Here is a 15,809-nt window from a genome sequence, read left to right on the forward strand (position 1 = left end):
CTCGGGCTCAGCCAGACACACCAGGTGGGCGGAGTCAGGAGATGGAGACGCCCACCCAGGAGTTTAGCTGGCCTGAGGCAAGAAACAAGCCCAGTCAAGTCCAGGGAGAGGAGGAGAGAGAAGGGCTGCAGAGAGGCAGACGCAGACTGGGGCCTAGGTTGGAGCCTAGGGTCCTCGTGCAGAGAGTGAGGCAGACGGTAGTGGCCGTCTGCGAGAGCCGGGAAGACAGTTGGTGGAACCGTAGGTAGCTGGGGCTGGGCGGTGGCCCACCGGTACTGAATCGGGGAGCTAGCTGGAAACCGAATTGCAGGAGGAGCGTGCTCGGAGGTGTAAGAGAGGACTTACATTACCAACCTGGGGTCAGGGGAAAAACACCGCAAAACACTGCACCTCGCCAGGCCCTGTAGCCTGCCTGCCATCCATCCCTACCCATCACCGGGCCCCGGGACAACCAACCACCCTACCCACGGAGGGGACATAACAACTACGCTGCTCCCTGTCATCGCTCCCGGGATCCCCGTCCAGAGCAGCGGTGGTGTCACAACCTCACCACAACCGTGGGTGGCGTCACGGACAATCTCCCTTACCCAATTCCCTTTTTACTGTGGAGCCTGGGATCACAGACCGGGTCACGCCACCGTGATACCCACAGAAGTGACCCCGTGGCCCAGATCTGAGTACCCCTTGTCCCTGGGCGACACAATACAGTGGGGGAATACTGGGGGCCAAGATATAGTGTGGGGGTAATAATGGGCACCATCATATAGTGTGGCAAAATACTAGTGGCCATCATACAATGTGGAGGAAATACTGTGGACCATATTACAGTGTGGGGGAATACTCGGAGTCATCCATACAGTGTGAGGATAATACTAGAGGCCATAATACAGTGTGGAAGAAATACTGGGGCGATTATCCAGTGTGGGTGGAACACATGAGGCCATCATACAGTGTGAAGAAAATACAGGGAAGCCATGATACAGTATGGGGGAAATACTGGAGGCCACCATACAGTGTGAAGGAAATACAGGGGAGTCATGATACAGTGTGGGGGGAATACTGGAGGCCACCATACAGTGTGAAGGAAATACAGGGGAACCATGATACAGTGTGGGGGGAATACTGGGGGCTATCATACAGTGTTGGGGGAAAACCGGGGGCCATGATACAATGTGGGGGGAATACTGGGAGCCATGGTACAGCATGGAGGAAATATGGGGGGAGTCATGATACAGTATGGAGAGAATACTGGGGGCCAAATGCAGTGTGGGTGGAATACTGGGGGCCCATCTTACAGTGTGGGAGAAATACTGGGGTCCATGACACAGTGTAAGGGAAATACTGGGGACCATTATATAGTGTGAGAGAAATACTGTGGAACATCATAGAGTGTGAATAGGAATCATATAGTGGGAGAGCTACTTGGTGCCATCTTTGAGTTGGAGGGCTACTGGGGATCATTATATAGTGGTTGCTACGGAAGGCCATTATACGGTGAGGGAGGTACTGGGTGCCATCATACAGTGGGGGACTACTGTGGGGCTGTATATAAGAAGCTGTGGGGGGCATTATGCTGTGTTGAGCGGAACTATATATGGGGGGCTCAGGAGACATTATTAAAAGTTAAATAGGCACTAATGAAGCATTGTTATTATAGGGTCACTCAGTGTATTGTGATTGTGAAATGGGCACACTGGGAGCATTATTACTTTTTAGTGAGCAAAATGTGGGCGCTTTTTTCTTGGGTACTTGCACCGGACATTAATGTTTTCTAGGCATTATTTTACCATCCAGAGGTCACCAACAGGCATTTTACGTTGTAAGAGGCACAGTAATGGACATTATGTGGGACCCTAAGAGGATCAGTCACAGGGACACATGGTAGCAGCGGCTCAGCATTGGGAAGATGGCAGGACAAATAGTTTGTGCAGGTTGGAAATTGATGGGGCGGTGAAGGAAATGAGAAATCATTTGAGTCTTTTTTTGTAATCTCTACAGATGAGTCGTGACTGAAAGAAGTTGTTATGTCAGTCCGGGACGAATGGCCTATGATTAGGCTGCACCACCATAGTTATACACGAGGGTTATCTGGTTAGGGGCCCATTTAGATCCCCCCTCCCTCAGAGCTGAACCCCAAGCTATCTCTCTCATTATTCGTCATAGTTGATATAGTGTAGACATTTTGGATTCTCAATCCTTTGATTAATTGGCCCAATTATTGCTGACTATAACAGTGGTATATTGCCAAGTGTAACAATGTTGACTATGTTTATTTTTAAAAAGTACTTGTATCCATTTTTTTATGTAACACATTCACATCACAGTTCAGTGCCATAAAAGCAGTAGATAACATTCAAATTAGGTGCAAATTGAAGGTTTTTAGACACATTCCAGACACTTCAACTGTTTGCTGTCCTCTGAAGAAAACATAGAATTGTGCTCAAAGTGATGGACCTGTTGAATTACACTCTTGTACCCACAGCATACATCTTTGCAGTTTCTGTCTGAGGAGATGAAAACTTGGTTACAGAACTTCTTGCACGAAGATAAGTTTTCCTAGAAGAATATGAATGATTCCTTGCATATCTTGCTTCTGCAATAAATATATACATAAATGAACTTCTGTAACAACTTAAGGAACTTTACAAATATACGATGTTATAACTTATGTTTATGCAATTTATTTATTTTTTCCTTCTTAACTGCTTATGTGTCCTACATCACATAAAAAATCATATTCCGTACTTCCCGCCTGAACCAATGCTCATTCTGAAATTTGCGATTCCTGCCTGTCATGTGGAATTGTTACGTCACCTGATCACTGCAGCTAATCAGCAGCGACTGATTGAATGAAGCCTTCAAACTTCAGTCAGATGGAGCTGCTCCATCTGACGAAACTGTATTGACTGCAGCCTATAAGTGCTCATTCAGTGTAACATTTTATACAATGTTCTGTCCTTTTGCTCAGAGAGATTTCCATGGAGAAGAATGTAGAAGACGTGAAGTAGGTAAATTTAGTTCCGGAAGTGTAGAGGTGTCACCATTCACTACCTGGCCGGCTTGTGTTAATACATTTCCAGGGTTCAAAACAGTAGGACATGGAAGACATGTGCTTTCCCTGGCCATAATTTCTGCTGTTGACAGAAAATTCCAAGGAGCAGCCCACGCTAGAGACTTTTTTCAACTTAGACATGTGGGAGTTTTCTTTCCACAGATACATACTACTAGAAAACTAATGAATTTACAGTATGAATAACTTGTTATCCAACAAAGGAAGAGGTGGAAGGTAGATGATGAAGATGATGATTATGACAACAACCAAGAGAATCTCAAGGAGAAGGAGGAGGATCACATGAGGCTTGCTCAGATTGCTGGCTAGTTTATTTTTCCAATGTAAGTAAGTAATCCTGCTTCATGTGCTCATGGAGAGCCTGAGTTACTAGATGGATTGTGCCAGGTTATTCTTATTTTGTGGCTGCAATAGATGGGTCTGTGTGCGACATGAAATGGAATTTCCACACCCAAGATAACCAGACATAGGACTCACCAACACCACAATCATATCTTTCTGGCTCATTGAGTATCCTCCGCCAATAGCAGTTTTGGCATCACCTGCTCCCAAGCTAACCGCAAAAGGAGCATATTAGACCCTGGTAGATCTTTGGGCTGATCGTTCACTTAGGTTATGATTACTGATGACACCATTCTCCATCTCAGATGACATCACTTCCTCATTACTTTGATCTGGTTACCAGTTCATGTCCACCACACAATTATCTTCATCATTATCATCCCTGACTGGCTAATAGTTGTGTCAGTGTGAGGAATTTCCAACTCCTTGAACCCCTCTTTCTTCCCTCGGTTGCCGGTGGCAACACTACTATTGTGGCCATTGCCAATACTACCACCAATAACACAACAAGGCATTTGAGTAACATCTTCTACCTCCTCCATCCCATCTCCTTCAGAGTAAAATACCTTCCTTTATTAAATTATTTAGTTTATTTTTTAACATGACCTCCCCTTTTCCAAAAATAGACCGACTTAGAAATGATATGCCCCAAAAACAACAAATGCAACAGGCATGCATGTCAGTGTACATTAGTCAAATTAGAATAATATAACAGCATATTAACAACAGCAGGGTACACGAAAAATAGTGTTCCTAGGACAAGTAAATACCTCACAGAGTATCAAAATACCAAACAAAAGCACCAAGTGAGGAAATAAGTTAAAACATAACCTTTAATAATATATTCTAAAATTATACCTGTGTAAAATAACACACTAATCATATTGAAAACTATATACGGATGCCCTAAAATAAGGTGCACTATACAAAAAATACGCAATGTGAATTGATAGACCTATCAATCTGATGTTATACAGACTATATTTGGGAAAAAAAACTATTTCCACTCACATTGGGTATAATACAATTTTCAATATATTTGGTAAACCACCAAAGACAATAAATTGTACTTGGGCCTGGGAGGGGATATATATGCACCTATAGCTATCAGAGGGACAGTGGTCTAAAATAGATAGCCAAAAGAAGCCCCTTAGCGAATTATATTATAGCATTGATAAAATTATAAATGTTTCACCAATCCGAGGGTTTCTATTATCTGTCATCAGTAGCCAGAGTTGTACGTGGGCATCAAAATTCGAGATCTGGACAAAAGTGCCATATAACCCACAAACTCCCACACTTACAAGGGCGGTCCACATCTCATCCTACTTGTGACCGTCCCTTTAACTGTCCCACATTCCTCCCAACGTGTTTCGTCCCACCACAGTGTGACGCCCTGGCCTATCAGGTCATCACAGGGTATTGTGCAACCTGCCCTTCTGCACAGTATCCACCACTAGGTTACGGGTCCTGGTCCTTTGGTGTTGCTAACAGCTTAGCTAATCAAAATCCTAGGAACACTTTACACTTTATCCACCAGACACACCATTGGGGGGCCTGAAGGGAATAGGGCCGCCTACATGGGGGGTTGCTGAGGGGAAGGTGAGCAAAGTGATAGTTGAGCTAAAGTGGAGAGAGTGGAGCTGAAGTGAGGATAGGAGGAGGAAGTGACTCTCGAGTGGAGAGGTCACAGGAGGAGCAGGGCTCTTGAGTACTAGGTGGCAGACGTTGGTCTGGGCCTGATAGGAGCTGGAACCCCGGTCGCAGGGGATAGTGTCAGGGAACACGGACAGCCGAGGAGGGCAGCTGGTGGCCTTGAGCTATCACCGGGCAGGGCCCAGGGCACGACGGGGTACGTGGACCCTAGGTCGGAAAGTAGCTTCACGTCTTCCGGTAATTTACCCAACAGGGGTGAAGACTTCAAGATTCATCCCCAACCCTCTCCAAAATCGGGGTACTAGTGCACGATGGGATAGGACTTTCTCAATACAGTCCAAAGAAATCCTACGCATGAACCCTGAGGGCAAGCTCACTCCGTTAGCCATATGGGTGAACGGGACCCGAGGAGTTTCATACCCAAGGGCCCAACAGTGACAAAGGTGCCAAGGACAGGGCCACAGGCTAACAATGACACCAAAGGCACGGACCCAAGCGTGCTCCCTACAAGCTGCAGTGGTGCTCAGAATTCTGGTTTACAAGCTGTCAGTGTTGTTATTCATGGACTGAGTGAGTTCACTGAAAACCCCTGTTCCTATCTCCCACGGCACCCAAATGCCAATCATCAAACGGGCCCAGGGACACAAACCCCATACTCATGGAGGGGTTAAACATCAGGCTGCCATACCACCGTCACCGGACTCCCCAACGGCAGCGGTGGTCCCTCACATTACTACACACCGTGGATGGCATCACGAACTTTCTATCTCCCTTGTACATACCCCCCTTCTTCTTTTAATTGAAATATCCGTGCGGACCCCCCAGGATCCGGAGACTCCTTGAGCCACCGCGGCTCCGAATCCGAGCGGCTCGGCCACTGACGTGGGGGCGGTACAATAGTACTCTTCGAGGAAAGGGCATTGACATCTCACACAGTGGGCTGAAATGCTGGCATTCATCAACAGGGCACCAGACTGCTGTACTGCATACGTTGTTCTTTTTGTTCTGTAAAGTTGGGAGGTATTATCACCACCCTCTAAAAACATTCTGTGTTGTCATTTGCTTTGAGAAGATGTTCTCCCCTAGAGGCACGCTAGAGGGGCTACCGTCATAACATATGTGTCAAATGATATCATAGTTTGTTTTCTCTGCACATGATTCTCGCTCCCTATGCCTCTACACAAAATCCAATCCCCATGGAGATACATTATGGGCTCATGGAATCCATGAGTCTGGGAATCTTGATCCACAGCACACAAATCTGTAATTCTGTTACACTGAGTCCTTATAATGGCTGAATACCAAAGTTAATCATCAGTATACATATAAAATAATGAAATGATGGCAACGTATAAATAAATCTAATAACTCTATATCAATTCGCTTGTCCCTTCAAACCTTTACAAAATAGTAAATGTATTCATTTTTTCTGATAGCTTTCCTGAAGTCAACTTTGGCAAATAAGTGCCTAAATGTTGGAAATAAATTGCTTTCTGAATACTGAATTTTTGTTGAATAATGCTTAAGAGCAGGTTTTAATATGAGTTGTGGATCAAGTTCACTACACCATTTATCAAAGCAGCAGGCAGAACCAATAGCTGAAAATACAGGAACTTAAATTTGCTGATCTAATCTAAAATTCCAGAATGAATGATATGTCTTTATGTGCAATGTATTCGAGGGACTAAAAGGCAAGAAAAACATTATGTTAATCGACAGTATTAGCGCTCACACGGGTATTATCCCTTCTACTTTCTTCACGTATAGTATTTTTGTAGATCTTTGTAAATAATTACCATTTTTTGTTTGCTTCTTGCAATAAACTGTGTAGCATGCATTTTTTCTTTCAGGTGTTTTTTTTCCCCAAGTCCTATACGGAAAATCCTTTGGCAATGCTAATGACACTTGGCTCAAACCCAGAGCAGTGTTTGTCATGCCAGGGAGAAGAGGACACTAAGTGAGCGACCAACATAAAGGGTACACCAGGGAAACAATACAACTAATGGCCCTGGCACTAGGGATAGGAAGTGAGGTCACCATCTAACACTCACCTGACGCTGATCCCTCAACTCCCTAATATTCCAAGACAAATCCTTCCCCCCATGCACCATCACGTGCCTAGGCACCTGCTGACCCAGAACTTACCCTGACTAGTGACACGCTAGTCTCACCACTACAATAAAACAACATGACGAAGGTAACACAAAGAAGGGAAAGACACAACAAATAGTTCTCCACAGCTATTCAAGTGATAAGCTTCTCATTTGCAGCAGAAACAACCGCTCAGCTTCTTCAGGCTCCTTCATAGTGGTCAGTTAAAGAAAGAGCTATAGCCAGCATAGGAGAGCGTTAGGAGTGAGTTTATATAGCGAAAGGGTGTGGCTGCAGCTGAGATTAACAGATACAAGTTAATCTCAGCAGGACAAAAAAGAGCCCTTAACGCCTTTAGCACCAAATTAAATTAAATACGCTCCTACTCAAAATCAGCAGATTCTATAATGGATCTGTCAACGCTGAGATCTTGTGATCCTAATCCCCATCAAGGACACAGCAGGACGCGATGCACTTATGACAACTGTGGTCCAGTTCTCTTGCATGTAAACATTGGATCACAGGTGGGGAGAAGATGGAGAACGTAATTCTTATACCTACCCACTATGTGTTTTTCTGCTGTTAAAAGTGACTTTTAATTTAAAAATATGCAACATGTCAATTTTTCATGCAGTAAACGTGTATTTTATGTGTAGATTTTCCTTATAGGCTTCAATAAGATGGGGAAATACCTTTTCCTGCAATTACAGATGCAAGTCGCTTGGGGTATGTGTCTATCAGTTTTGCACATTGAGAGACTGAAATTTTTTCCCATTCTTCCTTTGAAAATAGCTCGAGCTGAGTGAGGTTGGATGGAAAGCGTTTGTGAACAGCAGTTTTCACTCTTTCCACAGATTCTCGATTGGATTCAGGTCTGGACTTTGACTTGGCCATTCTAACACCTGGATATGTTTATTTGTGAACCATTCCATTGTAGATGTTGCTTTATGTTTGAGATCATTGTCTTGTTGGAAGGCAAATCTCCGTCCCACTCTCAGGTATTTTGCAGACTCCAACAGGTTTTCTTCAAGGATGGTCCTGTATTTGGCTCCATCCATCTTCCTGAATATTTTAACCAGCTTCCCTGTCCCTGCTGAAGAAAAGCAGGCCCAAACCATGATGCTGCCACCGCCATGTTTGACAATGGGGATGATGTGTACAGGGTGATTAGCTGTGTTGGTTTTACGCCAAACATATCGTTTGGCATTGTGCCCAAATAGTTCTATTTTGGTTTCATCTGACCAAAGCACCTTCTTCCACATGTTTGGTGTGTCTCCCAGGTGGCTTGTGGCAAGCTGAAAATGACACTTTTTATGGATATCTTTGAGAAATGGCTTTCTTCTAGCCACTCTTCCATAAAGGCCAGATTTGTGCAGTGTATGACTGATTGTTATCCTATGGACAGACTCTCCCACCTCAGCTGTAAATCTCTGCAGTTCATCCAGCATGATCATGGGCTTCTTTGCTGCATCTCTGATCAGTCTTCTCCTTGTTTGAGATTAAAGTTTGGATGGACGGCCTGGTCTTGGTAGATTTGCAGTGGTATGATACTCCTTCCATTTCAATATGATCACTTGCACAGTGCTCCTTGGGATGTTTAAAGATTTGGAAATCTTTTTTTTGTAACCAAATCCAGCTTTAAACTTCTCCACAACAGTATCACGGACCTGCCTGTTGTGTTCCTTGGTCTTCATGATGCTATCTATGCTTTAAACAGAACACTGAGACTATCACAGAGCAGGTACATTTCTACGGAGACTTGATTACACACAGGGGGCTTATATTTATCATCATCAGTCATTTAGGACAACATTGGATCATTCAGAGATCCTCAATGAACTTCTGGAGTGAGTTTGCTGCACTGAAAGTAAAGGGGACGAATAATATTGCATTCACCACTTTTCAGTTATTTATTTTTAAAAAACGTTTAAAATAAGCAATACATTTCGTTCAACTTCACAATTGTGTCCCACTTGTTGATTCTTTACCACAACATTAACATTTTGATCTTTATGTTTGAAGCCTGAAATGTGGGAAAAGGTTGAAAAATTCAAGGGAGCTGAATACTTTCACAAGGCACTGTATATTAAAATTTAAAGTTAGTCTTTGGCAAAAAGAAATGCCACATATTATACATTCTCATACTTCTAAGACAATCATAGGATGGAACTTGGCTTATTCCAATGTTCGCCAAATAAAAGGTTAGCCTAAAATCGAAAACAAATTTTTACATTCGATTTTCACTATCCGTTGTATTCCATAGTCCATGGGATTTGTCAAATGACTGAAAAAATGAATAAAATGCACCTCTCAAATAAATAAAATAAAAAACAGATTAACCATTCACATCTATGGGTTTCTGGAAAAAAAAAGAACAATACATCCATGTATTGTCCAAGCGCTGTCTATTTTTTTAGTATAATGGGGATGAAAAGCTTGGAATTTTCTTATTGTTTGTTTTATCGAATACGAGAGACATGGCTGCCATACTGATGGCAAAAATTGACACAACCTAAATCGAGCACAATGTTGAAAAATTACCCTTTTTAATCTTGTATGCAAAAAAAGTGGACATGTCAATAAAGTCTTAATAAAAATGCTGCAGGAGGAGCTGTTATACAATATGGACATGTTAAGCACATTACAGACACTTTCAATTTTGACATGTTTTTACTCACTTTAGGTTAATTTTTTAAGGAAGTTTTTAAAAATGCAACATGCTCTAAATGTGGTGATATTTTATTTACTCTATTTCATAAAAAAGTATTTTTTGGTCACTCACTAATATGTTATTAGTAGATGGGCACCTATGTTCCTCAGAAATTCACAGAAAAAAATACAAAAAACTCATAAAAATATTATTTTATTAGAAAATAGTTAATGAAAAAGCACTATCAAGGTGCTTTTTAATTATTTTCTAAGGTAATATTTTTATGAGTTTTTTTTGTATTTTTTTCTGACTTTCTAATCAGACAAACTAACTCTGTATCCACACCCTGTGATATATTTTTGATTTTTGCACCTATGTTCTTCATACCGTGTTTTTCCCTCCCCCAAAAATAAGCCCTAGCAGGGATTTTAAGATTTTCAGAGCAAGGCTTAAATATAAGCTCTCCCCCGAAAATAAGCCCTAGTTGAGGTTTAATAATGAAGTGTCCGTGCAGCTCAAAAAAATTAAAGATACTGCAGGATACTTCATTATAGAAAGTGGACACCCTGCAATCACACTGACCAGACGCTGAGCGGCAGGACCTGTAGCGATCGCAACCCTGCACACATCACATCACACACACAATCATACATCACATCACACACACAATCACACATCACATCATATCACACACACACTCACTACATCCAGTGATAGCGATCTTGAGAAGCCGCGCGGTGGAGCGCAAGGACCTGGGACACGCGACTTCCTCCCATCCCTGCGACCGTGATAGATGCTAGAATGTACGGGCTCCTGACAGGTATAACCTAACGTGCGTACTCTGTACCACTGGATGAATGTGTGTGTGTGTGTGTGTGTGTGTGTGATATGTGATGTGTGTGTATGAGTGTCTGTGTTATGAGTATGTGTGTATGTCCGTCCAGCAGCAGGAGGCAGCGTGCAGCATACTTGCTGGCAGCGGCTGCCAGAGATCACAGGGAGGACTTCGGAGTCACTCAGCCGTCCAGGTTCTGGTATGAGTCTCCTGGGATGGGGGGGGGGTGTTTTTTTGGGGGGGTAAACTTACCCCCAACTGTGTTTCTTCAAAAATAAGACCTCCTCCAAAAATAAGCCCAAGTGATTTTTTTGGGGGCAAAAAAAAGTATAAGACAGTGTCTTATTTTTGGAAAAACACGGTAGTAAAGTGTTTAGGGCAGTCTTCTGACATTCAGCAGCAGCAGCTATGGAGAATGATGAAATTGTGCATGTGCATGGTTTTCAATAAAGGCTGATGGACATGAAAGGAATCATGCCTTTCCACCAGCAGCCAATGCAGTCTACCGACAAGAATGTACTGGACAAGGGATCAAAAAAGAAAAGATATTAGCACTGATCTAAATATAACAATTTATTAGTAAGGGGCTTGTAATGCGATTTCAAACACATTTGAGGAAATAATCATTAAATGACTGTGCGTCCTCATTTAGAATTATTTCCAAAGCATTAAAATCAATTCTTAAGTGATCATATCTCATACAACGGGAGAGATTTTTCAAGCTGAATACAGCAGAATAGAGCAAAAAAATAAACTATCTTTCATCCCTTGTACCATGTTTTTTATGTTTTTAGACACTTTCTTTGCCTTTTCCTCCAAGGGGTATGGTTTAGCTGAAAATGGGTGTGGCTTGGTAGAAAAGGGTTATATGCAAAACTGTGCACTAAAAACATGTGTCAAAATTGTGGGACAAATTTAAGACACAAAGTAAATCAACTGAAAGCGTAAACATAGACTACACATTTTTAAAATATGCCATATTTATCAAACAGCCGCAACCACTATGATTTTTTTTTTAATACTGTAGCCCTGAATCATTAAGAGCAGCAATGTTTAAGCCAGGATTTGTTTAAGCTTTTCCAAGCATGCACAGTGCGCTTTCTGAAGCCAGGACGCATACACTTAGCTTCAGAAGCGCAGTGACGCTGCCAAAATGAGCCCCCAGCACGCACAAGATTTCAGGGGCTGGCCATATGACGGACCAGGGAAATTATGTGTCAAGATGGCTGACCAGTCTAACGCCCCAATGACTAGTCAAGGCCCTAATTAGTATAGGAAAAGTGGAGGTTATAAATAGTTTTTTAAAACATTGAATTAAGTGAATAACCTTATACAGGGCTGGTTAGGCAGGGAATTTAATCATACAGGTGTGAATGCTACTGGTTGGAGGGCAAAAGGGACCTGACAGGTTCCCTTTAATATAATGGAGTCATGGGGCAGAAGTTAACCTCCACTTTATTTAATTTCCTCTGACTACTGTAGTATAAGTACTGAATTAGAGGCTTTCCAGACAGAACAAGCGTCTGATTCTCCACATTAACTAAAGCAACTTCAACAAGCCTACATAACAAACAATGAAGAACACAAATATTCTTTGATTCTAAAAATTTACAGTATGAATACAAATCATGTAGATGTAGTAATAGTACATATGAAATATGTTTACCTTTAAAAAAGTGATGACAAGAAATGAGTAGCGCACCACATAAAAAGCATCCAAGGGATCCAACCATTCCAAGCCAGCAAGACCAGCCAAACTTATATTGTATTCCAAGAAAGACATTGTTTATTATCAAGCTTGAACGCTCTACGTAAACGTCAATAGCGTACCATACGGAACCAATGATCCCGGGAACACCTGGAGGAACAGAAGTGCCACAGATAACACAAGCACATATATAATACTGAAAAATTGGATCAACTGTAGACAAATCATAAGTATGAAAAGAATGTGCACATAATAAAGCTTATCCAATAGTCTAACCTGATTAGGCTATAATTGTATAAGGATAATGTCTACCATATACCTTTTAGGCTGTCTTTTATCGGGATCCTCCCCTCTTGTCATGAGCAAAATTTTTTCCATCCAGTGTTTTCTGTCCCTTAACTTCTTTTTTGCTACACTTCCCATCTTTCCTTTCACTAGCCTGATGCCAGCATTTACATGGCCCCTGCATTTCTGCCTAAATCTCTCTCACCTCATTCAGCAGTTCCATACTGCCACTTGCATAAAGTATTCAGTTTGTTCTTCTAAGCAGGAGAGTGCAGCAGACATGTTCACAAGCTCCAAAAGTACACAAGCCCAAGCTGATCATTTTTTCTAATGTAGAGTTCTGCTGATTGGTTAGATGCAATGGCGCAGAGAATGAGGAGGCAATGGTGACTAAACCAACAATGGTTTATTAACTATTTACCAGTTAAGGATTAGGAAAGCTAATGATATGACACATGTAACAGTGGTAAATCAAAGTCCTTCACATAGGATAAATCAGCAAAAAAGCTATCTGAAATACAATCACAGTATTATTTACACAGTATCTTTACCCATTATCACTTACTAACGGTCATCACTGGCGTTATCACACTCTAGATCCCTATAGCAGGGAGATGTCAGTGCCCCTGTTTGTTACTGTAGTCTACTTAACTTAACAATGCCCGCCCTAGAAGGGTCAAAGAGGTTACTTGCTAGGCCACAAGTCCAAATGGGGGGGTTTCCTCACACCCTATGCAGGCTGGCTCCCTTGGCTCTCTAAAGTGCAGCCTCAGTCCCCACTCAATACTGTATCTCTTTGCAGGAACCAACGGCTCAGCTCTGGATTTTGCCAGGCATAGTCTGCGGCTTGACCATGAAAGTGAGAGAGTGAAACTTGATCGGTGTAGTCTGCAGCTTGACCCCCAAATCGAGAGCTCTGGACCTTGACTGTGGCTTGACCATGAAGTCAGGACTCTCAAGCACTTCTAGAGGTGTTACTTACAATTCGCCTACTAGCATCGATTATGACTCTGCTCCGGGAACAAGTTTCAGGCCTCTACTGGCATGGGTCACAGATCTTCCTCTCAGCTAGGGTTAGCGATCACCCTTTCTTCTTAGGTCACAGATCTTCCTCTCAGCTTGGGTCATTCAGGAAATCTGGCTTCACTGACACCTGTTCTTACTAATGGAGGTTTTGGTGTCAACTTCTATTCTGGGCCTGGCCCTGCCTTTTATATTTAGTAACTGCATCGCATGAGTCACCTGGTGTCTCTTCTTCTTCCTTCCCCCAGAGGAAATACAGTCTATTCTTTAGTTCCTGTTTCTAATATTTCTGATAATGTTTTTTGTTTTTCCATTTTTGGCCAGCAGATGGTAATGTTTAGGGATGATCGAATATCAGAAATATTCGGCAATATTCGGCTTTGCGAATATCCAATGAATAGGTCCCCGCTATGCGAATATTCGATGCGCAATGTAAGTCTATGGGAAGCCCGAATAGTTGCTATTCAGCAACTATTCGGGTTTCCTATAGACTTACATTGCGCATTAAATATTCGCAAATAGTCGAATAGCAGTGACCGATTCGGCGAATACGGGCGTTGCCGAATATTTGAGGTATTCGATCATCCTTAGTAATATTTTACTTGCAGATGTTTCAGAGTACGATAACGCTGATGGTGACGGTTAGCTGTACTGGGCAATGATACTGTGCAAATAATACTGTCATATCATTATCCTTCCTAATCCTTAATTTGTATTTAGTTAATAAACCATTCTTGGCTCAGTCATCACTCCCTCCTCATTTTCTACGACGTTGAATCTGACCACCTGCAGAATTCTACATTTTGTGTAGTCAGCAGGGTGCATCACTCACGTGCAGAAATGGTATATCAGTCGATGACCAAATCGACAAGGAGCAGCCTTCCTTTTGGGGCTATGCTTAGCAACATACCAAAATTTACAGGACACAGTTTAAGGAAGTAGGACTGGCTTGATCGACTAAAAAGTGTGCTATGTATGTACTCAATGACACCTACCTTACAGGCAGAGATAGCCTCGTTGACGCTAGATGGAGAGGCCCAACAGATGCTTATGTTCAGACAACCTAGAGACCCTGATACTATAGATAAAGTGATCAAGATCTTAGAAGACATGCACAGTGATAAGACTGACTTGGATAATTTACGTATTTATTTATTCTGTCAGATTCAGAGGGAAGAAGAGACAGTGGCCCAGTACGTAAATGCTCTGCAGGGTATTAGGTAACAGACCACATCACTAAGAAGAGTGATGGAGAGTATAAGTGACTGCTGAATGAAGTGTTAAGGGACCAGCTGGTCGCAGGCCTGAGGGATCCTTATCTGAGACAGGCGCTGAGATAACGTTTATGTCATAACCCTGATATGAGATTCTTAGAGGTTGGGGCAGAAGCTTCAATTGCAAGAGGTGCCAGCTATGGCAGAAGTGGCCCGGGGCTATGGAGTAACTGCTTCTGAATTGCCCAATGTAGCACCCAGGAGTATGGGGTACTCGGTTCCGGGCAGAGTCTCTATTGGGAATGTTACATTGGTGGCCGTTACCCAGTTCCGTGCCCTGGGCTCTTTTTGTAATGGGGATATTTACAGGGGTTTGTTGAATAAAGTTTATACATGACGCCACTTGCGGTGTTGCAGCTAAGTGTAGGGAGCCGCCACTGCAGAACATCTCTACTGGGGCTGATAGTATTGGCAGCTAGTATGGTAGTCTCTCCGCAAGTAGGCTTTTGCCCCAGCGGGTGTATGGTGCAGTAAGCATTGGAAAAAGGGAGTCCAGACAGGTATTCAGTGCAACTGGTCTACTCACTTGAGATGTTATCTGGTTCCCGAGGCTGGCTGGTTTCGCCTCCAGGTTCCCTTCATCCCAGTGCCAGTCTTGTTTCCTCTGGTACCTTCTTCCCCTGCACCTGTCTTTGGTAAGTGGGTCCCCGTGGTATAGAACACTGGGGGTCCCCATTCTGTGGTTTGTCCACTTCTGTCTGCCAGACGGTAGCGTGAACCCTGTGTGGTTGAAGTCTCTGGTGCTGTCCCCAGTTCTCCCTTTGCTACTGAGTCTCCAGATTCTTTAGGGTCAGCAAGGTCCTTGATGGTTCCCTTTGCTGTGCAGGTGTTAAAAGGTCGGCTTGAAGTTCTTTCCTGTCCTAGGGTCCTGTACC

At 42.9% G+C, this 15,809-nt stretch overlaps 1 protein-coding gene across 1 annotated transcript in view; it reads right to left on the minus strand.

Moving 5' to 3' along the window:
- Positions 1-2,270: 2,270 nt before the first annotated feature.
- Positions 2,271-15,809, minus strand: part of LOC142260528 (claudin-16-like) — a 68,944-nt gene continuing 55,405 nt past the window's right edge. Inside the window, exons 4-5 of the mRNA XM_075331977.1 lie at positions 12,311-12,502; positions 2,271-2,593 (exon numbers count right to left, since the gene is read on the minus strand). Of these exons, the coding sequence (XP_075188092.1) occupies positions 2,463-2,593; positions 12,311-12,502 (323 nt within the window). The 3' untranslated portion in view covers positions 2,271-2,462. The remainder of the gene's footprint in view (positions 2,594-12,310; positions 12,503-15,809) is intronic.

This window comes from Anomaloglossus baeobatrachus, unplaced genomic scaffold (genome assembly GCF_048569485.1).
Source record: "Anomaloglossus baeobatrachus isolate aAnoBae1 unplaced genomic scaffold, aAnoBae1.hap1 Scaffold_121, whole genome shotgun sequence".
Lineage (NCBI taxonomy): Eukaryota > Metazoa > Chordata > Amphibia > Anura > Aromobatidae > Anomaloglossus > Anomaloglossus baeobatrachus.